At 46.0% G+C, this 25,000-nt stretch overlaps 1 protein-coding gene across 4 annotated transcripts in view; it reads left to right on the plus strand.

Annotated features, from left to right (window-relative positions):
- Positions 1–22,511, plus strand: part of LOC144536536 (uncharacterized) — a 28,304-nt gene extending 5,793 nt beyond the window's left edge. For 2 of the 4 annotated variants that reach the window (XM_078279733.1, XM_078279730.1), the window contains exons 5-19: positions 778–861; positions 3,496–3,576; positions 8,200–8,269; positions 9,068–9,120; positions 10,828–11,033; positions 13,445–13,732; positions 13,932–14,024; positions 14,296–14,366; positions 14,770–14,914; positions 15,465–15,773; positions 17,358–17,442; positions 18,295–18,410; positions 19,039–19,206; positions 19,368–19,460; positions 21,526–22,511. In XM_078279733.1, coding sequence (XP_078135859.1) covers positions 778–861; positions 3,496–3,576; positions 8,200–8,269; positions 9,068–9,120; positions 10,828–11,033; positions 13,445–13,732; positions 13,932–14,024; positions 14,296–14,366; positions 14,770–14,914; positions 15,465–15,773; positions 17,358–17,442; positions 18,295–18,410; positions 19,039–19,206; positions 19,368–19,460; positions 21,526–21,642 — 1,979 coding nt within the window. In that variant the 3' untranslated portion in view covers positions 21,643–22,511. The remainder of the gene's footprint in view (positions 1–777; positions 862–3,495; positions 3,577–8,199; positions 8,270–9,067; positions 9,121–10,827; positions 11,034–13,444; positions 13,733–13,931; positions 14,025–14,295; positions 14,367–14,769; positions 14,915–15,464; positions 15,774–17,357; positions 17,443–18,294; positions 18,411–19,038; positions 19,207–19,367; positions 19,461–21,525) is intronic. The other 2 variants (XM_078279731.1, XM_078279732.1) reach the window with 2 other exon arrangements.
- Positions 22,512–25,000: the final 2,489 nt, after the last annotated feature.

Here is a 25,000-nt window from a genome sequence, read left to right on the forward strand (position 1 = left end):
CAGAGAGGGAGTCGGGTAAGCAGCGAGGAGTGAAAGGAGTCGGGATAAGCAGAGAGGGAGTCGGGTAAGCAGCGAGGGAGTGAGGGAGTCGGGTAAGCAGAGAGGGAGTCGGAGTCGGGTAAGCAGAGAGGGAGTGAGGGAGTCGGGTAAGCAGCGAGGGAGACGGGTAAGCAGCGAGGGAGACGGGTAAGCAGCGAGGGAGACGGGTAAGCAGCGAGGGAGACGGGTAAGCAGAGAGCGATGAAGGTAATGGTCCAACATGATGTGAAATAGAGATCCAGCAACAGAGACGTGACACGACCACAAAGACAAACTAAATGTTTGGAGAAATTGCATTTTTTACATTTTCTTGAGGAAGGACGCCTAAAACCCCCCCGCCAAATAAATGCACGAAGTCTTTCACAAAGACATTACATAACATGGCATTTAGCTGCCGTTAAGTGCTTTCAACAGTGAAGGTTACAAGCTCCAGACAGCAAGAAGTGCAAGTTGCATCAGCTTTAAATAAGAACCAGGTGAAAGTTTGGCTTTTTATTACCCAAGGTGCAGTCAGAAGAGTCTGTAGCCTGTGCTCAAAGGTGTTTGAAGCCCCCAGCGTCTCCTTCCAGGCATCGCTGACTGGAAGGAGACGTTGGGGGGGGCTTAAAACACCGAAAAACCTAGCCTGCGGCTGAAGATGTGTCGCCAGGGAAAACCCTGAATATGTCTGTTTCCTTCACTGCAGGATGACGCAGACATGATGTCATCCGTGTGTCTTTAACGTAGCTGTTTGTTCAGCAGGTGTGCTGGCGTCCCTGTGGTGCTGTGTGCTTTCTCTGCTCTCTCATCACCTGACGCTGCAGAAACGCTTCTATTGGACAGGTAGCTCACCCCCCCCCCCCCCCCCCTCCCTTGTGTCTGTGGCTCTGCCCACATGTTTTGTATGAATTAACATTAATAAATCACTTCCTCTGTCAGACTGCAGCTCAGGTCACACTCTCAGGTGTACGTTACATGTCTGAGAAAAGTAGAAAAAGTTGGAATATATATAGAAAACACAGAGACCGCACGTCCGTCAGTCTTCTTACGTGACCTTAAAAGCCGTTTTAAACTCTTGGCTCTTCCAGATGTGCTGCAGCTGTGTGTGCGGAGAGCTGCAGCCAGCTGTGTGTCGGCGCTGAAACACACCTGGCAGCTGTTTGTCAAACTGCTCTCCCGACGCCACACACAGAGCGATAACGCACGTACAGGTACGCACGAAGTCCTCGCGCACACGGGTGTCAAACGGATGCATGACGTGAATGAAAACCCCCCAATCTGTTCTGTGGAAACACATTTACAGGGAGTCTTTGTTTTCTTTATTTAAATCCACCAGAGGCCTTTTTAATGTCACCTTCTCCTCTTCATAACATCACTCTTACTTCCTGTTTCAGCTTTTTTTTTGTCTCTTAACCCTCCTGTTTTCAGAAAGTTTCTATATCCGAAATTTGGGTTTTCTTTCAACCACATTGACAAAAGAAATAACGTGGATGGTTCCCTACAATGTTCACGACCAAAACATTGAACAAGGGTTGGTCTTGCATTGTCAGCTCTAATCTCCACAGCGCTGTATTACACAGATGCATTCTGGGATAGGAGAAACAAACAGACGCAGCGACGGTGTCTCTGCTAAATAGTCTCAGGAAGGAACTGGTTCTGGTGGAACATTTGCACCCCGCAAAAAACTCCTCATCCAATAGTAAATGACGTTATGTGGCCAGGTTGGCTCAGTGGGTAGAGCAGGCGCACACTTACTGAGAGGCTTATGCCTTGACGCCGACCTGAGACAGTTTCCTGCATGTCTCCCCCCCCCCCCCCCCGCCTCTCTCTCCTTTCTCACCTAGCTGTCCTGTCAATTAAAGGCGGAAAAGCCCAAAAATAAGTGAACTGTTGACACAATCCAGTAACGGGAGTTATTTAAATGAGCTGATACATGGTTAAACCTCATTGGCTCTTACCAGTGTATCTCTGTGTGGACTTCATCCACAGTAATCCCACCAATCAGTCCCAAAACCTCCCAGTTAGACAGGAAATGATCTAACATATTCTTTGTAAATCTTTACAATCATTCCCTGAAAGAACCGAGCAGGTCTGCCTTGTTGCTCCGTCCACATCCTCTTCTAAACTTCACCTTTTAACAGCCCCCAGAACAAGGGGCTGAATACGGTAGGTGTCCTCTATGTTAACGTAACACATTAACAGTTATTAAACTACCCAACAGCCCCCAGAACAAGGGGCTGAATACGGTAGGTGTCTCTACGTTAACGTAACGTAACAGCTCTGTTGACGAGCCTCTCCCAGCAGCACGTTGTTCAAGCACCCATCTGTGGACTCCTTCCTCCAGCTCTGGCCATCTGGATTTCAGCGCGACTAGCTTTCTTTGTTTTCTTCATTGCAGTAAGACTAACCTTTTCTCCAGTCCCTCACAAGTTTCTCTCTCACTCCAAACTCTCCTTCTGCTGCTCGATGACCGTTTTCGGCTGCGTGTTTTACTACCTGCAGTCTCCTGCAGCTTCTTTTCTTTCTCAGTTGTCTTTAGGAGCAGCATATAGTCGTCTCAAGCCTAGAGCGCCTCTCGCGGCTGTAGACGGTAATGTTTTCAGCATGAAATAACATTTAAACACGTTACATTATATATATTTTGATATATAAGTCGCACCTGACTATAAGTCGCAGGACCAGCCGAAGCATGAAAACAAGTGAGACTTATAGTCCTGAAAATACGGTAGACGTTTACAGTAGCTAGTTAACGGTAGACTACAGAGAAAGTGATCTTTTTACGTCTGTTTCGGAGCAACACACATTTCACTCGACCCATTAAGTGGTACGTTCTAGTCCGGGTGTCTAGTCTAGGACTAGTTAGCCCTGATGGATTTCATACATTCCCACAGGACTAGTATCACCGTGAAGTCTGATTACTCAGAATTAGTGACTTTATCCCGCAGATATGATGTCAAAACGTTCACGTATAGTTTCAACTACGACTCCCAGAGATGCAGATTCACACGGGAGTAACATAATCAGTTAAGGTTATTTTTTAGGGCTTTTCTGCCTTTTTAATGGACAGGACAGCTAGGTGAGAGAGGGGAGGGGGGGAAGACATGCAGGAAATCATCACACGTCGGACTCAAACCCTGGATCTCTGTGTCGAGGCATAAACCTCTATGTATATGTGCGCCTGCTCTACCCACTGAGCCAACCCGACCACTAATAGCACAATCTCTGTGTTTTGGTTGGTAATTCAGACACATACGTGTTACTTTGAGTCAGATGAGATGGATTTTCCTGTAACGTGATCTTGTTTCCTGTTTTTCTTGGTGTCTCACATGCTCACCTGTCTGGTTTCCTCCTAAACAAATGGGCTGCACCTTTTTCCACTTTGGCTGTAGCTCTGGCAACATGCAAATCTGTGCCCCGTGCCCCTCAGGCGGTCGCTCGGTGTTATCTGACGGTCTCTCCTCCTCCTCTCTGTTGCAGCTCGGTCCAGTCTCTGCGGAGTCATGAACGTGAGGGAGTCCCCCGCCGGACAGAAGGAGCTTCATCCCAACGGATCTCTGTGTGAGTTGTTTACAGAACGATCATAACGCAACGCAAACTGCTGAAGGAAATTAATCAAAGAGGGTTTAACTCAAAGGGCAACTGGAGTTGGCTTCAGTTCTGACTTAATCTTCACTGCTGTTTGTTTTTCTACGTTTATGCCTCGAGTCCACGCTACTGCAGCGTTTCAGAGCCCTTAAAACGGAGACGTTTAGCGATAACATTTCAAGGAAAGTCAGACATTTTATAGAAAATGTGGGTCAGTTTTGAGAGGAAAAAGGCAGACTATTAAGAGCTTTATTTTTTTTAATTTTAGAATAATAACAGCCCCAGAAAAAGCCCCCAAAATGGAGACATTTAGAAACACTGCTGTCCCTGTTGTGGTTTGAAAACGCAGGATTTCTTTGTAGGACGCACGTCCGTCGGTCTTATTGGGAAAAGTCAGTCTGTTGAGGGGTGGGAGAGGCAGTCTGTTGAGGGGTGGGTGGAGAGGCAGTCTGTTGAGGGGTGGAGAGGCAGTCTGTTGAGGGGTGGGAGAGGCAGTCTGTTGAGGGGTGGGGGGAAGAGGCAGTCTGTTGATGGGGTGGGGGGAAGAGGCAGTCTGTTGAGGGGTGGGGGGAAGAGGCAGTCTGTTGAGGGGTGGGAGAGGCAGTCTGTTGAGGGGTGGGGGGAAGAGGCAGTCTGTTGAGGGGTGGGGGGAAGAGGCAGTCTGTTGAGGGTGGGGGGGAAGAGGCAGTCTGTTGAGGGGTGGGGAAGAGGCAGTCTGTTGAGGGGTGGGGGAAGAGGCAGTCTGTTGAGGGTGGGGGAAGGAGGAGGAGGAGAGGAGGAAGGCAGTCTGAGGGTGGGAAGAGATGAGTCAGGTGGGAGGCGGGTCTGAGGGTGGGGAGGCAGTCTGTTGAGGGTGGGGAGGCAGTCTGTTGAGGGGTGGGGGAAGAGGCAGTCTGTTGAGGGTGGGGGAAGAGGCAGTCTGTTGAGGGGTGGGGGGAAGAGGCAGTCTGTTGAGGGTGGGGGAAGAGGCAGTCTGTTGAGGGGGGTGGAAAGGCAGTCTGTTGAGGGGTGGAGAGGCAGTCTGTTGAGGGGTGGGGGGAAGAGGCAGTCTGTTGAGGGGTGGGGGGAAGAGGCAGTCTGTTGAGGGGTGGGGGGAAGAGGCAGTCTGTTGAGGGGTGGGGGGAAGAGGCAGTCTGTTGATCCATGAATTTCTGTCCTTTCCTCTCTTCCCAGGAAGTAATTTTGCGTTTCCTAGGATGGAGGCGCGGGACATTTCTTCGCCGTCCTAGGAAACACTAATTCGCTCCCAGAACGTTAACGAAGTCCAGTCACTCTTTACGTTTTAACTTTCCTTGGATACTTTAAACCTGGATGACAGAAGCTTCAGACGTTTCTATTAGTATTTCCCGTAAACGTCTCCTTCGTCTTCTGTCTGTTAAACCTACTCCTGCCCTGCTGACACCAACAGGTGACCACTGTCAGGAGAAACGGCGCTCGGAGCCGGATACCGTCACGTCTTCCTCTTCAGCATCCTTACCGTCCTCTGTGACTTCCTGTTTGTTGTGGCTGATGTGGAGCACTGCGGTGTTTACAGGTTAAATAACAAATCAAACCTTAAGCAGCAACAAAAACATGTTTACCCGAGTCGATTGGCTGCAATTTAAATACACAAAGATTCACTAAGTCAAATATTAAGAGAGAGAGAGTCCAGCTATTAAGAGAGAGAGAGAGAGTCCAGCTATTAAGAGAGAGAGAGTCCAGCTATTAAGAGAGAGAGAGAGAGAGAGAGAGTCCCCTATTGAGAGAGTCAACTATTGAGAGAGAGAGAGAGAGAGAGAGAGAGAGAGTCCAGCTATTAAGAGAGAGAGAGAGAGAGAGAGTCCAGCTATTAAGAGAGTCCAACTATTAAAGAGAGAGGGAGAGAGAGAGTCAACTATTAAGAGAGAGAGAGTCCAGCTATTGAGAGAGAGAGAGAGAGAGAGAGTCCCACTATTGAGAGTCCAACTATTAAGAGAGAGAGAGTCCAGCTATTAAGAGAGAGAGAGTCCAGCTATTGAGAGAGAGAGAGAGAGTCCAGCTATTAAGAGAGAGAGTCCAGCTATTAAGAGAGTCCAGCTATTAAGAGAGAGTCCAGCTATTAAGAGAGAGAGTCCAGCTATTGAGAGAGAGAGAGAGAGTCCAGCTATTGAGAGAAAGAGAGAGAGTCCAGCTATTAAGAGAGAGAGTCCAGCTATTGAGAGAGAGAGTGAGAGAGAGAGTCCAGCTATTGAGAGAGAGAGTCCAGCTATTGAGAGAGAGAGAGAGAGAGTCCAGCTATTGAGAGAGAGAGAGAGAGAGAGTCCAGCTATTAAGAGAGAGAGTCCAGCTATTGAGAGAGAGAGAGAGAGAGAGGGAGAGAGAGTCCAGCTATTAAGAGAGAGAGAGAGAGAGAGAGTCCAGCTATTAAGAGAGAGAGAGAGAGTCCAGCTATTAAGAGAGAGAGAGAGAGAGAGAGAGAGAGAGTCCAGCTATTAAGAGAGAGAGAGAGAGAGAGAGAGAGAGAGAGAGAGAGAGAGAGAGTCCAGCTATTAAGAGAGAGAGTCCAGCTATTAAGAGAGAGAGAGTCCAGCTATTGAGAGAGAGAGTCCAGCTATTGAGAGAGAGAGAGAGAGTCCAGCTATTGAGAGAGTCCAGCTATTGAGAGAGAGAGTCCAGCTATTGAGAGAGAGAGAGAGTCCAACTATTGAGAGAGTCCAACTATTAAGAGAGAGAAAGAGAGAGTCCAGCTATTAAGAGAGTCCAGCTATTAAGAAAGAGAGAGAGAGAGAGCTATTGAGAGAGAGTCCAGCTATTAAGAGAGAGAGAGTCCAGCTATTAAGAGAGAGAGAGAGTCCAGCTATTAAGAGAGAGAGAGAGTCCAGCTATTAAGAGAGAGAGTCCAGCTATTAAGAGAGAGAGAGAGAGAGAGAGAGTCCAGCTATTAAGAGAGAGAGAGAGTCCAGCTATTAAGAGAGAGAGAGAGTCCAGCTATTAAGAGAGAGAGAGAGAGTCCAGCTATTAAGAGAGAGAGAGAGAGAGAGAGAGTCCAGCTATTAAGAGAGAGAGTCCAGCTATTAAGAGAGAGAGTCCAGCTATTAAGAGAGAGAGAGTCCAACTATTAAGAGAGAGTCCAACTATTAAGAGAGTCCAACTATTAAGAGAGAGAGAGAGAGAGAGTCCAACTATTAAGAGAGTCCAACTATTAAGAAGAGAGTCCAACTATTAAGAGAGAGTCCAACTATTAAGAGAGTCCAACTATTAAGAGAGAGGGAGTATTTAGAGAGAGCAACGTGCCTCCTTTTTAACCTTTTCTTCATTAGTGTGATGAATGTTTTCTGCAGCTTCGTGTCTCTCGCTGCTGCTTCACGTTGCAGCTTCAGCAGTTTGGCGTCTGACCCAGAAAATGTTTTCAGCCTCAGGGAGCGCCGGACGCTCTGCAGGTTAACTCCAAGTCTCCGTGTGTTTGTCCATTGGTTCCTCTTCTTCGTCTTCGCCTCTCTGATGAGCAGCATGTTCAATGTCGGCGCTCCGTGTGTTTGGATCTTTTTCTGACTTTGCTTCATGTTTAAGTGTTTGGAGAACGGGAAGAAATGATTCTGATCTCATGTAGTTCCTCTTCATCTGCTTCTTTTGTTAGTTTTTGCACCGAGTTGAGTAAATGAGTCCGTGTTACAGACGCCTCGGTGAAGCCGAGTCAGCTTTCTGTTTGTGCATTGGGTCTGTTGTTTGTGTTTCCTGTTCCTGTCCGTAGAGCAGCGTTTGGTCTGTTTCCGGTTCCTGTCCGTGGAGCGGCGTTTGGTCTGTTGTTTCCTGTCCGTAGAGCAGCGTTTGGTCTGGTTCCTGTCCGTAGAGCAGCGTTTGGTCTGTTGTTTCCGGTTCCTGTCTGTAGAGCAGCGTTTGGTCTGTTGTTTCCTGTCTGTAGAGCAGCGTTTGGTCTGGTTCCTGTCCGTAGAGCAGCGTTTGGTCTGGTTCCTGTCCGTAGAGCAGCGTTTGGTCTGTTGTTTCCTGTCTGTAGAGCAGCGTTTGGTCTGTTGTTTCCTGTCTGTAGAGCAGCGTTTGGTCTGTTGTTTCCTGTTCCTGTCCGTAGAGCAGCGTTTGGTCTGTTGTTTCCTGTTCCTGTCCGTAGAGCAGCGTTTGGTCTGTTGTTTCCGGTTCCTGTCCGTGGAGCGGCGTTTGGTCTGTTTCCTGTCCGTGGAGCGGCGTTTGGTCTGTTTCCTGTCCGTGGAGCGGCGTTTGGTCTGTTTCCTGTCCGTGGAGCGGCGTTTGGTCTGTTGTTTCCTGTCCGTAGAGCGGCGTTTGGTCTGTTGTTTCCTGTCCGTAGAGCGGCGTTTGGTCTGTTGTTTCCTGTTCCTGTCCGTAGAGCGGCTGGTCTGTTTCCTGTCCGTAGGCGGCGTTTGGTCTGTTGTTTCCTGTCCGTAGAGCGGCGTTTGGTCTGTTGTTTCCTGTCCGTAGAGCGGCGTTTGGTCTGTTGTTTCCTGTTCCTGTCCGTAGAGCATTTAACCAACGTAATGGTTTCTCTTTCCTGCTTTCTGACCTGCAGCTGGTGAAAGCTTCAATTAATCATCTGAATATTTATTTTCTCTCTCTCTCTCTCTCTCTCTCTCTCTCTCCCCCCCCCCTCCATCCATCTCTCTGTAGGTAAGACGGCAGGTGATGTGTTCAAGCGGCTCAACAGACGATGGCATCGCATGACAACCGGCTTGACTCGGCAAGTTTGTGTATTTGTTTTGGTTGAGAAGGGTTAGGGCTGAAGGGAAGTTCATTACAAGGAAGTGGCTAAAACCAGCAAGAAGAGGATTAAGTACATTACACCTGTACTAGTGAGTGAAATTAATGAGTAGTTTGGTCTCTAAAAGTGTGGATCAAAGCCCAAGATGACGTCCTCAAATGTCTTGTTTCGTCCACAACTCAAAGACATTCAGTTTCCTGTCACATTGGCCAACATGCCAGTAAAGAGACAAATGCTATGATGATGGGTTGTACTTGTTGCACTTCAGACAATACATAAAATATAGTTGACCAGTTTCCTGCTAGTGTATGGCATGACCAAAACATATGTGTCCAGTCAGCTACATTAACATGACATCGTACACATTCGCTATACCTACATTAGGATAGAATGAGGATATCTTAGCTCTACACCAGTGTAGGCGATGAACAGTCTTGCAGAGGAAGTGCTGTTGTTGACTCTTGTTAAAGCTTTTAGTCCATACGTCTTCTGAGGTTTCAGTTCTGAGTTCCTTTTCCCACGCAGTTTTCATCTTGTCTCTTATCATCAAGTAGCATAATCATTGAATAGGAATGTGCTGTGAAACCTTTCAACCCAGAAGGAACTGAAAGTGAGTCCACTAGGGACTTTTCCGGGAGAGTTGAGATGTTTTGAAGTGAGGTTGTAAGAGCTTCTTATCTACAAGCTACAGAAGCTGGCAGTCAGGATTAATTTATACATATTCTTAGATGTATTAATCTGTGATTGATTGTGTGTTTTGACTTGTTTCTGCTGCAGGTTTCCTCTCAGACTCCTCCTCCTGGTCCTCCTCCCTCTGCTGCTGCTCTTCAGTACGTCTCAAAACTTACATTTTATGGTTTTTCGGGTGTGGGTGTGTGGTAATTGGCTAAAAGGTGTGAGGGCTTCTGGGTAATCCAGACAGGCTTACTGAAGCGAGAAGTGAGAAATGGATTATAAAGTGTCTTTATTTCTTTTAAATTAACGGGAAACGTGAATGACTGTCAGTGAGCGTGTTGGCAGTTTGGTTTGGAGAGTTTCTGTTTTTAGTTCTTGTTTCCTCTTGATAACAGCTGACAGTAGGTTGCTGTTTCACAGCTCTGTGACAGTAGGTTGCTGTTTCACAGCTCTGTGACAGTAGGTTGCTGTTTCACAGCTCTGTGACAGTAGGTTGCTGTTTCACAGCTCTGTGCCAGGTTGCTGTTTCACAGCTCTGTGACAGTAGGTTGCTGTTTCACAGCTCTGTGACAGTAGGTTGCTGTTTCACAGCTCTGTGACAGTAGGTTGCTGTTTCACAGCTCTGTGACAGGTTGCTGTTTCACAGCTCTGTGACAGGTTGGATGCTGTTTCACAGCTCTGTGACAGTAGGTTGCTGTTTCACAGCTCTGTGACAGTAGGTTGGATGCTGTTTCACAGCTCTGTGACAGTAGGTTGCTGTTTCACAGCTCTGTGACAGTAGGTTGCTGTTTCACAGCTCTGTGACAGTAGGTTGCTGTTTCACGGCTCTGTGACAGGTTGGATGCTGTTTCACGGCTCTGTGACAGGTTGCTGTTTCACAGCTCTGTGACAGTAGGTTACATGATGTTTCACAGCTCTGTGACAGTAGGTTGCATGATGTTTCACAGCTCTGTGACAGTAGGTTACATGATGTTTCACAGCTCTGTGACAGTAGGTTGCATGATGTTTCACAGCTCTGTGACAGTAGGTTGCATGATGTTTCACAGCTCTGTGACAGTAGGTTGAGGTTTCACAGCTCTGTGCCGGCTCCACAAACTGAAGAAACAACAATCGTAAAGCAAAATCTCTCCGTCTCGCTGTGACTCACACAACCCTACATCGTGTGGCGCTGCAGGTGTAGACGGTTCAAAGATACATGAAGCAGCACATCCGCTCCGCTAATGGTCCACCGATGTTATACGTTCAATGTAGCCAAAACCTTATTTTGACGGGAATGACATGATGGGGAAATTTCACAGTTGAAGGGGTTTTTTATTGTTTTTTATTTCACTGTTTTTTAACTTGAATAAATACGACGACGTTGCAAAAGTCCTAGACTTAGAAAACGTTAATGTCCCCGAGAGGCGTTTAGTTGTACAGTACAGTAGGGCTGCAACAATAATCGTTAGTTGCAGCCCTACTGTACAGGCATATTGACACACAATCCACAACAACAACTGAACCAGACATCTACAGCACTATTCCTCTAACACACACACACACACACACACACACACACACATCAATACATATAATACAATAAAAGGAGCATGTTGCACTTCCATAAAGGCCTAATGTCATAAATAAATGAAACCACAGTACACATATATTCATCCTCCAGTCATACCCCTCCCCACATCTTATTTACTGTCTGTCTGTCTGTCTTACATCCCTTGTCAGATATAGTTGGTGCAGGTCTACCTGTTGCTTACCAATGATTTTTCCATCTTGTTACATCATCGTGATTTATGATTGTTTTCCATAATTGAGATGCCTTCTCTTTCGCGTGAGTAAAGGTCCTCTTGTGTTTGGTTTCTCTTCAGGCTTGTGTGTGTTGGGTCCGGCCGCTCTGCAGTCTGTTCTTCCAGCCGTAAACATCACAGAGTGGAGTACGGCCGTCTCTGACGTCTCTGGTCTGTCCTCCGTCTACGGCTTGGTGTCGTCACAGAGCCAAGTGGCGCCAGGCGCCACAGAGGAGTCGGGGGAGGTGGAGCTGCTCTACGGTCCTCCTCCAGCGGCAGCAGAAGAGGTACAGACACCAGGGTTTTAGTCAAGACGTAACGGAAACCAAGACCGAGACCAGACAGCCAGAACCTCTTCTCAGGTCTCATGCATTCACTTTCTTGGGAGTGCGTGTTAAAGGAGAGTCCCGGTCTATTCCAACCTGTAGCTCTGTTGTGTGTAAATGTGGAGAGCTGTCAGAAGAGAAAAACTAAACCAATCAGTGCTGCCTACACCGTGTTAGCCTCCTGCTAGCGTTAGCACCCAACAGGCTTAAACAGGGCAGGTTTTAAACCTGTTTTTAGCCTCTAAACAGGCTCTAAATGTCATTACCAGAGCTCCCCATGTGCAGTGATTCCTTCTGAGGGAACACAGGGAATCTGACTGGAATATTGGATTGTATGAGTTCGACAATCGACTAGTGTGGACTTGACCGGAAAACAGGAAATAAACAGAGGTATGTGCTGGCTGGATTAACAACGTTTATGTCTTTCTGTCACATCTACAGCAGTCAGAGTCCCTGTGTTCCCTCAGAAGGAATCACTGCACATGGGGAGCTCTGGTAATGACATTTAGAGCCTGTTTAGAGGCTTAAAACAGGTTTAAACCTGCCCTGTTTCAGCCTGTTGGGTGCTAACGCTAGCAGGAGGCTAACACGGTGTAGGCAGCACTGATTGGTTTAGTTTTTCTCTTCTGACAGCTCTCCACATTTACACACAACAGAGCTACAGGTTGGAGTAGACCGGTATTCTCCTTTAAGCCCCAGACACACCAACCCGACGGCCGGAAAGCCAGTCGGACTGATCAGTCTCCCAGAGGTCCAAAAAGTTCCTCAGAACACACCGAAGAGACGCTGACTGGAGCGTACGTTCTGCACGTGCACGAGACGTAATACGTCTCCATAACAGCAGGCGGCGCTAATCTGGATTGTTGCCCAATAAATGAAAACCGGCAGCTGATTGGACGAACGTGTCACGTGGGTCTGGCTGCTCCCCGACCATCATGGCGTCTCGTTCAGAATCTGATCTCATATTGTCCTAAAATAGTTCACCGTAACGTGTTTCTGGAAACATCTGAAGAGAGAAACAGGCCGTGCAGCTGCTGAATCTGTCTTCATGTCAGATCAACAAAGGTCAGTTTAACAGATGTTCATCAGATGTTGAGAGACTCTAGTCACGCTCATCCCGCTCCACGTTTCCGTTAACAGTAACACATGAGTCAAGTTATTGGTTGTATTTAAAGCATCCAATCACCGTAGTGCACAGGCAATTTGGTGACATCCCTGCAGTTATGGTGTTGAAATAAAATGCAGAGTCCTTTGTCCAAGATGATGATGATGACGATGTCTTGAGGAAGTTTGAACAGGTGGGTTAGGGTTCTACTCGAGGACATTTGGTCAGTCTGTTTATAGAGAAGTCTTTTACAGTTATACGTTCTGAAAAGGGTTGAATGTCCGGGTTAGCTGCAGGAGTTTCTCGTCTGTCTGTCTGTCTGTCTCTCTCTCTGTCTCTCTCTCTGTCTCTCTCTCTCGCTCTCTGTCTCGCTCTCTGTCTCGCTCTCTGTCTCGCTCTCTGTCTCTCTCGCTCTCTGTCTCTCTCGCTCTCTCTCTCTCTCTCTCTCTGTCCCTCTCTCTCTCTCTCTGTCCCTCTCTCTCTCCCTCTCTGTCTCTCTCGCTCTCTGTCTCGCTCTCTGTCTCTCTCGCTCTCTGTCTCGCTCTCTGTCTCGCTCTCTGTCTCTCTCGCTCTCTGTCTCTCTCGCTCTCTGTCCCTCCCTCTCGCTCTCTGTCTCTCTCGCTCTCTGTCTCTCCCTCCCTCTGTCTCTCTCCCTCTCCCTCTCTCTCTGTCTTTCTTTCTCTCTCTCTCTGTCTCCCTCTCTCTCTGTCTCCCTCTCTCTCTCTCTCTCTGTCTCCCTCCCTCTCTCTCTGTCTCTCTGTCTCTCTCTCTCTCTGAATGTCCACTGTAGCTGCAGGAGTTTGTCGTGTGTAGTTCTGACGAGTGAAAACCAGTTGAAAGCGTCTCCTGATGTCCTAACTGCAGAAACCTCTGAAGAAAACCATCAGCTTTATTCTACATGTTGTATAAAAGCTGTTCTTTCACAAACATTGGTGACATACAGCGAGCCAGAGAGAAACCAGTGTGTCCGCTCGGCTGGGTGGAAACTGCGTGTGGTGAAGTTAGTGTTATTTGAGATTATTTGTTTAAAACTTCCCTCTTTATTTCATCTACATCCTGTATCAGCTTCCTCCTGCACGCTGACTGTCACCCCGCTGACGTCACCAGAAAACAAACAGCACCACCTGGTGGACGCGATACTATGCTGTATCGATGTCGACTGTTTCTGCCTTTCCCTTGGTTTCCCCCCTGGCTTTATTTGTTGTTCTGTCCTCTGCTCCTAGACACTAATAGGGATGTAACGATGACATTTTCTGTTGCTTCACAGGAAGCGACGGTGGCGGAGGCGGATGAGTCGGCACGGCTCGGCCGTCTGGAGCGGAGTCTGGCGGCGCTGTGGGAACGCGTGGAGGCCGGAGGGCAGCAGGCGGAGCAGAGACACACGGAGCTGCTCCACCTGTACACCGACCTCCTCCAGCAGCAACAGCTGGAGCAACAGCTGGTCTCTGATCAGAGCGCCGGAGACGCCGTGCAGCCCTGGCTAAACGGACTACTGGAGCAACAGCTGGAGTATCTGCAGAGACGATTGGACGAGGAGAGACGGCAGACAGAACAGGTACATTAGGATCATTTACACACCATTACATTTAAGTCTTTGTGACGTCTTTTTCTGATGTTTTCGTTGCTTTTACTAGAGATGTGCTCACAGGTTTCTTCAATACAAGTCATTCAGCATGAAAAAATATCATCAAAAAAAAAAGTCTCCTTCCTGAGCATGCTGGGAGTCTGAGTTTCCTTCCTGTTTCTGTCTGTAGTCCCGGCAGCAGGATGTGTTGCAGCAGCAGAGTCAAACCACTCGTCTGGATCAGCTGGAGCTGCAGCTGCAGAAACTGGCCGCCAGGACAGAGGTACTGCCTGGAATATCTTATTTAGGATACTTGGTATCTTATTTAGGATACTTGGTATCTTATTTAGGATAGTGGTATTGGTAAGTGTAGTTTTTAATCTTATTTGGGATACTCTTTGTGTTAAGCATACTTTTAATGCTATTAAGTCTGGTTTTCACCTTATTTAGGATGCTCTTTATCTTATGTAAATACATTTTAATGTTTGAGTGTTGCAGAAGCCTGTGTGTGTGTGTTGTGTAGATTTGAGGACAGTTTTTGGTTTATTCTGCAGGAGATGCAGCGGAGACAAGAAGCTGCTACGACAGTCTCACCTTTACCAACAACACTTCCAGCTGCGATCAGGTAATCTTCATCCTCCTCCTCTTCACTTTACAGTCTGCTGGAGGCTGTCTGCACGCTGCCTCTTCACTTTACAGTCTGCTGGAGGCTGTCTGCACGCTGCCTCTTCACTTTACAGTCTGCTGGAGGCTGTCTGCACGCTGCCTCTTCACTTTACAGTCTGCTGGAGGCTGTCTGCACGCTGCCTCTTCACTTTACAGTCTGCTGGAGTCTCCTATAAGTAATCGCAGTATCCGTGCTTTAAAAAAAATGTAGGTGCTCTATCCAATGTTTTTTGTGTTTTTTTGTTTTTGTTTTTTTTTCGCCATATTTGTCTTTTTGTCGTGCTGTGCATGGAAACAAACTGACTGTGAAACTCTCAGATGTTGGACTTACCTAAAAGTAATTATCTTGTATCTTCTTCCAGTGGTGGAGTGGACCATCAGTCCCATGATGCCTTGCTGGTGGAGGTTGCTCGGTTGGAGGCTGCGCTGGAGAGGGTCAGACGGGACGTTGGCGGTCTGACTGGGTGTCGAGACGGCTGCAGAGGACTCGACACAATCCAGCAGACGGTCAGAGAGAGTCTGTTAACTAACGCTTCATACGATCCTCTGTCAGATTTCCAGTGGTGGAATGTAACAAAGTACATTTATTGATGTACTTCACTTGAGTCTTTTCTTTTCATGCCACTTTCTACTTATACTCCGCTACATTTCAGAGAGAAATATTGTACTTTTTACTACATTCAGAGAGGGGGACTGACAGAGAGAGAGAGAGACACACACACACACACGGGAGACACACACACACACAGGGGAGAGAGACACACACACACACACACACACACACACACAGGGGGAGAGAGAGACACACACACACGGGAGAGAGAGAAGGGAAATAAAGAGACAGAGTACCGACTGTTTGGATCCTTTCCACTTTCTAAATTGGGAGGATTCTTCTTTACTTTTAATACTTTAACTACAGGTTCCTGATGATACTTAGAGACTTTTACTGAAGTAACATTTTCACTGCAGGACTTTCACTGTAACAGAGTATTTATATAGTGTGGTATTAGTACTTTTACTGAAGTAAAGGATCTGAATACTTCTTCCACCGCTGCAGATTTCAGAGCAGGTCTCCGTTCAAGTCCGTGAGGAAGTTCGCGATCTGGTCTACGGCAACCAGCTGACGGCGGATGGCGGGACGTCCCGAGACGACGGAGGCCTCCAGGAGTCGCTGCTGCAGTGGATGTCGCAGCGCTACGTCAGCGAGGCGGACCTACAGGTGGCGCTGTCCTCTCTGGAGCGCAGCATCCTGCAGAACATCAGCCTGCAGCTGGAGAAGCTGAAGAAGCACCGCGGCGAGGGGACGGGTGGGCAGCCCGTCCTGCACCCCGCAGCCGCTGCTGCTGGGGACACCGTGACCCGAGAGGTGAGGAGGGCAAGGGGGGGTAAGACTAGTTCTACTGCTCAAGACTACGCACACTGCCATGCACAACAGAGAGTCATTTGTCCCCAGGGCCAGACAACTGTACAATGCTTCACTAAAGGGAAGAGGGGAGAGAGACTTCTCGGCCTCTCCACCACTTCCACGACCTCCTATAACAGTTATTCATAGTTACCCTTGAGATGTACCATCTCGTTTTCGAGGGGGTCCCAACATATAACACAGTAATTACATAACAGAGGAGTGAAAAATGTAAACAAACACCTGCATATGTTCATCAATACATTACAACCACCAAAAGGCCAAGATGGCCAATAGTAAGTAAATATGTATACAGAGTATGAGTGAATATCTAACTACAGTCAAGGTATGAACAGTAGATGTTTAATAACGGAGGCAGTTCATGTTAAAGTGAGCAGACGGGGCATGTTTAAACAAACCACAGATTATTCCAATCTGCTGGACCCTTAAACGTAAAAGCTCTTTTGCCGATTGTTTTTTTAACTCTTGGGCCAGAGAAGTAGAGTACTGAACTTCATAGTAGTGTATAATGTGTAGTGTATAGTTATCTACTGACTGTCCACTGGCCCACTGTTTACTGCTTGATTCTCTTATATTGTCCATATTTAATGCTGGTCTCTAGACTTTCTCCTTGCACTATTGGACTTATTTGCACTACCACCATGACACCCCCTCTCATAGAGCACCTTAACTCTCTCTCTCTCTCGCATAGAGCACCTTACCATGCAGACACACACACACACACATACACACACTCTCATAGAGCACCTTACCATGCAGACACACACACACACACACACACATACACACACACTCTCATAGAGCACCTTACCATGCAGACACACACACACACACACACACATACACACACTCTCATAGAGCACCTTACCATGCAGACACATACACACACTCTCATAGAGCACCTTACCATGCAGGCACACACACACACACTCTCATAGAGCACCTTACCATGCAGACACATACACACACACTCATAGAGCACCTTACCATGCAGACACACACACACACACACACACACATACACACACTCTCATAGAGCACACTGACACGCACGCACGCACACACACACACACACACACACTCTCATAGAGCACCTTACCACGCACACTGACACACACACACACACACTCTCATAGAGTACCTTACCATGCAGACACACACACACACACACACACACATACACACACTCTCATAGAGCACACTGACACGCACGCACACACACACACACTCATAGAGCACCTTACCACGCACACTGACACACACACACACACCATACACACGTGTTTGTTGTGATGTCTTTGAGCTACTGGGACCTTATTATTATTATTTCCCCTTGGGGATCAATAAAGTATCTCTATAACAACAACATGTTGAATGGTTGGGAATAAAACATCAGCAACAATATCGACAAAAAACCCAACAACGTTTTGACTTGGCTTTAAATTCTTGTTTTAATGACTGGTTTCTTTTACATGAATTAAGAGGCGTTCTGCTTCATGGGGTTCACTTTTCGCTCGTCTCTTCCAGGACGTCCAAGTGATGGTGAAGAACGCTCTGCGTCTGTTTTCTCAGGACCGAACCGGCATGGCGGACTACGCTCTGGAGTCTGGAGGTTTGGAAGCAATCCGTCCCGCTGTGTTTGTTTGTGTTAAAATAGTTTTATATTTTCATTTATAGTCAACAAATCCTATATTTAGACTCAAATAGGGATGCATTGAATCCAGATTTTTGGGGTTTCGGCTGAATCCTGACTCCCCTGGTTGAGGTTCTGCTGAGTCCTGAACCCCCTGGTTGAGATTCTGCTGAGTCCTGAACCCCCTGGTTGAGGTTCTGCTGAGTCCTGAACCCCCTGGTTGAGATTCTGCTGAATCCTGAACCCCCTGGTTGAGGTTCTGCTGAGTCCTCGTCCCGTCCTCAGTCCATGAACACAGTCAACACATTAATGAAGTAAACAGTGACTGTCCTTCCTTTGCCGTACCTGAAGTTGCTGCATTCTGGCTGCTGTCTGTAGATTCCTTCATGCTCAGCTCGTATTCTTCCAGATGTTTCAGACCAGATGTTGTAACAGCGGTGATGTTGTGTATTGTTTAGGGTCCTCGCCACCACCAGACTAATCAGCATTGCAGATTGAACATGTAGCTGGACTTGAATGGCCTTCTTTTGACTGAAAGTACTGCCAAACAACACTTTTTCTGCTCACCAGTTCCATTTCCACTTCCTCTCAGCCTGCTGCATTGAAGCTCCACCTACGTAAACACCTTCCTGTAATCAACGGCGCCGTCATCACGTCGACCAGCGTAGCGCGCGGAGTGCAAGCGTAGGGTTGAGCAGACACCCAACCCCATCAAAAAAAGCCCAATATTCAGCTGAATCTGAAGCCGAATCCTGGATTTGGTGCATCTCTAGACTCAACCAACATGTGTTGAACCCTAATTGTTTGTTGTTTGTTCCTGTCGTCCTGCAGGGGGCAGCGTCCTGAGCACTCGCTGCTCGGAGACGTTTGAGACGAAGGCCGCTCTGCTCAGTCTGTTCGGACTTCCTCTCTGGTATTTCTCTCAGTCTCCTCGCGCTGTCATCCAGGTAACAATGGCGTGTGTGTGTTCTTGTTTAACTATACTTGTGGGGTCCCGACAGCCTTGTGGGGTCAAAATGCTGGACCCTACAAGGTTAACTCTGTTTGAGGGTTAAGACTTGGTTTTAGGATTAGGGTTAGAATGAGGTTCTGGTTAGGGTGAGGGTAAGGGTTAAGGTTAGGCATTTAGTTGGGATGGTTAAGGTTAGGGTAAGGGGCTAGGGAATGCATTATGTCAATGACGGGTCCCCACAAAGATGGTGAGACGCACTGTGTGTGTGTGTGCACAATGTTGGTTTCATGTTTAGGTTTTATTTTTGTAGTTTTCATCTGCATGTTCTGCAAACGTTTAGGTTTATTCAGCATCATTTAGTTAAAGTATCGGCAGCTAATATTCTGACGTTTTCTCAAAATATTCCATCTTTTTTTTTTTTTTCATGTTCTGCAAACTTTCAGCGGTGGAAGTATTCTCAGCTTTCTGGATTTGATTTAGGAAGAGTTAGTTTTTTGTTAAAGGGTTGCATGAAAACACAATAATATATTTCTTTGACACTGTAGTTTACATCTTTTTTGAAACAACCACTGATGAACTTTTGTCAGCAGATGTTATTAACGTTGTTGTTGTTCCTGCTGCAGCCAGACGTCCATCCGGGGAACTGCTGGGCCTTCAGAGGCTCCATGGGCTTCCTGGTGATCCGCCTCTCCATGAGGATCCTCCCCACAGCCTTCTCCCTGGAACACATCCCCAGAATCCTGGCTCCCAGCGGGTCTCTGCACAGCGCGCCCCGGGACTTCAACGTCTATGTGAGAGAAAGAGACAGAGACAGATGGAGGGAATGCAAGGAGACAGACAGAGGAGGAGACAGAGAGAGGGGGAGAGAGAGAAACAGACAGGGAGAGAGAGAGAGAGACAGGATAGAGAGACGGACGGACGGTTTCTGTTTTAATGCGTTTTGTGTTTCCAGGGTCTGGATGATGAGAGTCAGGAGAACGGGAAGCTGCTCGGTTTCTTCACATACGACGAGGACGGAGAAGCTCTGCAGACGTACGCCGTCACCGTGAGTAATGACTGAAGTGTCTTTATAAAACAGTGTTGGAGGGCTTTGTGGTCCACTAATAATAATAATAATAATAATAATGCATAATGTAGCTCTGGACGCAGCGACGGTGTCTCTGCTAAATAGTCTCAGGAAGGAACTGGTTCTGGTGGAACATTTGCACCCCGCAAAAAACTCATTCAATATTAAATGACGTTAACTGTTGGCACAATACAGTAACGTGAGCTGTTTAAGTGAGTTGATACATGTTTAAACCTCATTATCTCTTACCAGTGTATCTCCGTGTGTACTTTGTCCGTTTGAGTCTTCGGAAGAAGCTTAAATTGTTGGAAAAAGCGAAAAAAAACAATATAAAAAAGGTTTCAAAGTTAAACGGTCAACACCGTATAAACCGTAAAACGCTGTGCCTTAGCGCTCCGAGCTGGGTATCTTTACCTGACAGTAGAGCTGTTGGAATGAAGTCTGAAAGTATAAGCTAACAGGCTAACTGCTAACACACACACACACACACACACAGACAGGAAAAAAAACGACAAAAGGCAGAAAAAACTGAAAAAGAACATTGAAAAAAAACAAACTATTGAAAGTAGGATTATTTTTCTCTTCAAAAAAGCATTGAAAAGTGTCAAAAAATTCTGGAAAACGACAACGCCAGAAAAAGGGACAAAAGCATCGGGGGAAGAAAGCATTAAAAGTCAAAAAAAAACTTTGGAAAAAGTGGCAAAAAAAACACAGAAAATCTCTCCCTCCACCCCAAAAAAAGCGACCTATTTCTGCGTCTGACAGACGACGATGACTCAGTCTCGGTTCAGTTGGAAATCGGGCCGACGATGTCAGGCTTGTCTCGAGCTTTATGAACAGCATGATGTCGCTGTTGAAGATTGACAGCTGTAACACATACATCTTTACCCCACAGACATCTTAACAATATAAAAGTGTGCCAATACGCCGATGACACCCAGCTCTTTTCCAACATCTTTACCCCACAGACATCTTCCCTAAATTGCCTCTGAATGTCAGATCGGCCCCCAGCCTTCACATCTTTAAATCATTGGCCTTCAAACCTGCTTGAGAGTTGTATTCTGCATTTTATTTTTCTAGTCTGTTATTTGTTTTGAGTGTTTGTTTTGTTACTTGCAGGTTTATAATCATGTCAACGTTCAGCACTTTGGTCAACCTGGTTGTCTTTAAATGTGCTTTACAAATAAAGGGGGATTGGATTGGATCTTAATAATATAAAAGTGTGCCAATACGCCGACGACACCCAGCTCTTTTCCTCCGATGTCAGGCTTGTCTCGAGCTTTATGAACAGCATGATGTCGCTGTTGAAGATTGACAGCTGTAACACATACATGTTTACCCCACAGACATCTTAATAATATAAAAGTGTGCCAATACGCCGATGACACCCAGCTCTTTTCCTCCGACAGGAGGAGAACGACCATGTCATACCTTCCACAACATCTTACCCATAATTCAACACAAGGGTTATCTTTGAACTAAATTCCCCCAAAGTAACATGAATATGTGGATGTACGTTGTATGGAAGCCATGTAACATTCTTGGCAGGTCAAATTAATGATTACTTTTATTGAATTGTGGGTGTTTTTATAGCATTTGAAATAAACTGTAATCCACTCAACATCCTCTGATCCTAACTATCAGTCCAAATAATCTACAATTTCTATTTTTTTAAACAAAACAAATAGGTATTATGTCATTTAAATTATGTTTATTAGGCATGTATTATAAAAGCATCAAAAAAAGTGACAAACGTTTTCAAAAACGAAACAAAAAGCTCATTTGCAGTTTTGACCCAGAAGGACAACAAGTTCACGGTCTACGGGAAGACCACACCAGGGTTAATAATATAAAAGTGTGCCAATACGCCGATGACACCCAGCTCTTTTCCTCCGATGTCAGGCTTGTCTCGAGCTTTATAAACAGCATGATGTCGCTGTTGAAGATTGACAGCTGTAACACATACATGTTTACCCCACAGACATCTTAATAATATAAAAGTGTGCCAATACGCCGATGACACCCAGCTCTTTTCCTCCGACAGGAGGAGAACGACCGAGCCTTCCAGATCATCGAGGTTCAGGTGTTGTCCAACTGGGGCCACCAGGAGTACACCTGCATGTACCGCTTCAGAGTGCACGGGACGCCCCGAGACGCCTGAAGACGCATCAAGTGTTTTCCAACCCAAACCGTGTGGAGACGGCAGTGAAACTGGGGCTGCACCGTGTGAGGAAAACATGTAGTAACGTCTGTTAAAATACAACAAATTCCTTGTTGCATTGAACACCTTGAACCACTGAAAAAACAATGACAGTTACTTCTTTTAAGTGCAGTTTTCTAATGACAGTTTCTTTCATCTGACACACAATCTGTCTCTCGTGATGCGTCACGGGAGGGGACTCGGACGGGAGGGGACTCGGACGGGAGGGGACTCGGACGGGAGGGGACTCGGACGGGAGGGGACTCAGACGCAACCTTTCGCAATGTGTTTACTGCGCCAGTTGATATCGTGATTAAGATTTAGAAGACGCTACTGTGCAGCCCTTAGTGAAACTTCCACGCATTTGTTCTTGGAAGCTCTGCTGCTCTTTTACACTCGCTGCTAACCGTGCCTAAGTCTCGACACCGAGACAGTCTCTTACTTACTTCCCTCCCTCCCTCCCGGGCCAAACGTGATCTCTGAGCATCGTCAGTTTCCTGTGGAAAGACACGCTTGCAGCTTTCATGTGATGTATAATTCATCTGTCAATAGTTAATATTTTTTATATATATATATTTATCCGTGTTGTGTGTTTGCTGTGTTGAAGGTCCTACTTTCTTTTTAAGCCCGTTCTTCTTTTATCGTCTACGTTTAGATTATTGCCGTGCAGCAACACAGAATGTTTTTTCAAATCTATCTTTTAATACATTACTCGCATGCTATCTCAGTAGTTTTTTGGTCCAAACCATTGTTTCTCAAAACCTGCAAACACACACACACACACACAGAAACACACACAGAAACACAGAAACACACACAGACACAGACACACACACACGCACACACAGAAACACACACACACACACACACAGACACACACACACACACACAAACACACACACACACACACACACAGAAACACACACACACACACAGAAACACACACACACACACACACACACACACACACACACACACACACACACACACACACACAGACACACACACACACACACACAGAAAGATACACACACACACACACAGAAACACACACACACACACACAGAAACACAAACACACACACAGAAACACACACACACACAGAAACACACACATACATACATACATACATACATACATGCATACATACATACATACATACATACACAAAACGGATGTCTTTCTGTATGAAAATACATTTTTAGCTGAAGATTATATGAAGCTCCAGTTCATTTTCCGTCTCAGTTTTGGTCTTTTTTTTTTTTTAGACCTAAAAGTCCTCTTTGTGTTTCCATACTGAGCTCCGATAAAGACCCGAAAACAGTAACGCAAAGAAGTAAAAAGACGGAAAATCCTCGTCACTTCCATTTGAAATGCTGTTAGGAAACAGATCTTTTTACAGACAAACAAACAAACTGCCATATGTACACATTGGCATGTTAGTGTTTGCAGATGAACTTGAGACCATGAGAACCCATCCTCCTTTTAAGAAAGTGTTCAAATACACAGAGACATTTTCTTATTTCATTATCTCCAGAGCAACAAGTCTTTCTTCTGCACACTGAGCGACGATACAGATGTAACCTTTAAAACGAAGACCTATTATTATTCTCCGTTCTGACGTCAAGAAGAGACCTTTAAATAATCTGGAAAGAGGGAAGCCAAAGAAACACAGCTGGAATGAAATGAGAAATACTTTTGCACTAATTGATTCAACTGCACTGAAATGTCAAGCTTTATTTATTTGTCTTTAAGTTAACGGATGATATATATATTGTTATTATTATTAAGGACTTCTGTGAAATGTGTTTGAACTGCTTTTATTTTGTCTTTTTTGTATTTGTGATTTCAAGCCGAACATAAATAAATAAAGATGTGACTGTTTTTGTAACAGAAGTGTGAGAGTTGGTTTCTGAACTGGGATACATATCTTCAGGCTTATGTTTGTATTTCACTGTAGAGGATTCCTGCAGCTGCCGTTCTGTCTGAAAAACTGAAGAAAAAAAAATGGTGCGTTGACTTGAAACTCACCTCGCCAGCCTTGTGCTGCATTCAAAGTTATTGTAAAATACCCCTTTTCCCATCCAGTGGTTGTTTTTGCCGTTTAACAGGAATTTAGGGGTGAAATAAGGAAGATGCTCGACATTTGGTCACATTTTACGTACAAAAAAAAAAAATATGAATGTATCATCATCATTTGACTGAACTTTTTGTCATTTTGACTAAAACTTGACTAACAAAAAAAGATGTGAGTGACTAACGCACACAGAGACACACACACGCACGCACACACAGACACAGACAGACGCACGCACACACAGACACGCACGCACACACACGCACGCACACAGAGACACACACAGACGCACACACAGACACGCACGCACGCGCACACACAGACACAGACGCACACACACACACACAGACACACAGACGCAGACACACACACACACAGACACACACACAGACACACACAGACACACACAGACGCAGACACAGACACACACACACACACACACTCTTTAATTTCTCTTTACAAATGAAAATGAATAAAGTGTCAAAAGGATGAAATGATGAGCGTGAGCTGGCCGTTAATCTTCTTATATAAGAGCTTTAATCCTCCTGCTGCTGCTGACATCACGTGTTAATCCTCAGATGATGACCACATCTCTCTGTCTGTTATTCTGAATAACGTTCGGCTGCTCGGAGGCACAGAAGACACAACACGACCAAAGTACATATTTTACTGTACTTAAACACACTTTGAAATTGGTTCAGTATTTAGCAGTTAAGGTCTGTTGTTGCTGCTGACAGACTCAGATTATTATTCTAAGTGTCTGACAACATTATGGGATGGATCCCTACAGAGATAGACCTTTTAGTTAAAGAGGAAGATCCTTTTAGTTTAACATGAAACAGCCCCGAAATCACCATCACCAAACTACACCAGACTCCATGTAAATAATCAGGACTTTTAGCGTGTATAGAGCCAGCATATCTCCACCAGACTCCATGTAAATAATCAGGACTTTTAGCGTGTATAGAGCCAGCATATCTCCACCAGACTCCATGTAAATAATCAGGACTTTTAGCGTGTATAGAGCCAGCATATCTCCACCAGACTCCATGTAAATAATCAGGACTTTTAGCGTGTATAGAGCCAGCATATCTCCACCAGACTCCATGTAAATAATCAGGACTTTTCTCATCGTAAAACACACTTCATTCAAAGTGGACAGAAACTAAATGAAACTATCAAAAGCCGTCTTGGTTCATCTTTCCACTGTTCCAACAATCACCACTCTGGTTTGGTTGAAAT

This window comes from Sander vitreus, chromosome 21 (assembly GCF_031162955.1).
Source record: "Sander vitreus isolate 19-12246 chromosome 21, sanVit1, whole genome shotgun sequence".
NCBI classification, from domain to species: Eukaryota; Metazoa; Chordata; class Actinopteri; order Perciformes; family Percidae; genus Sander; species Sander vitreus.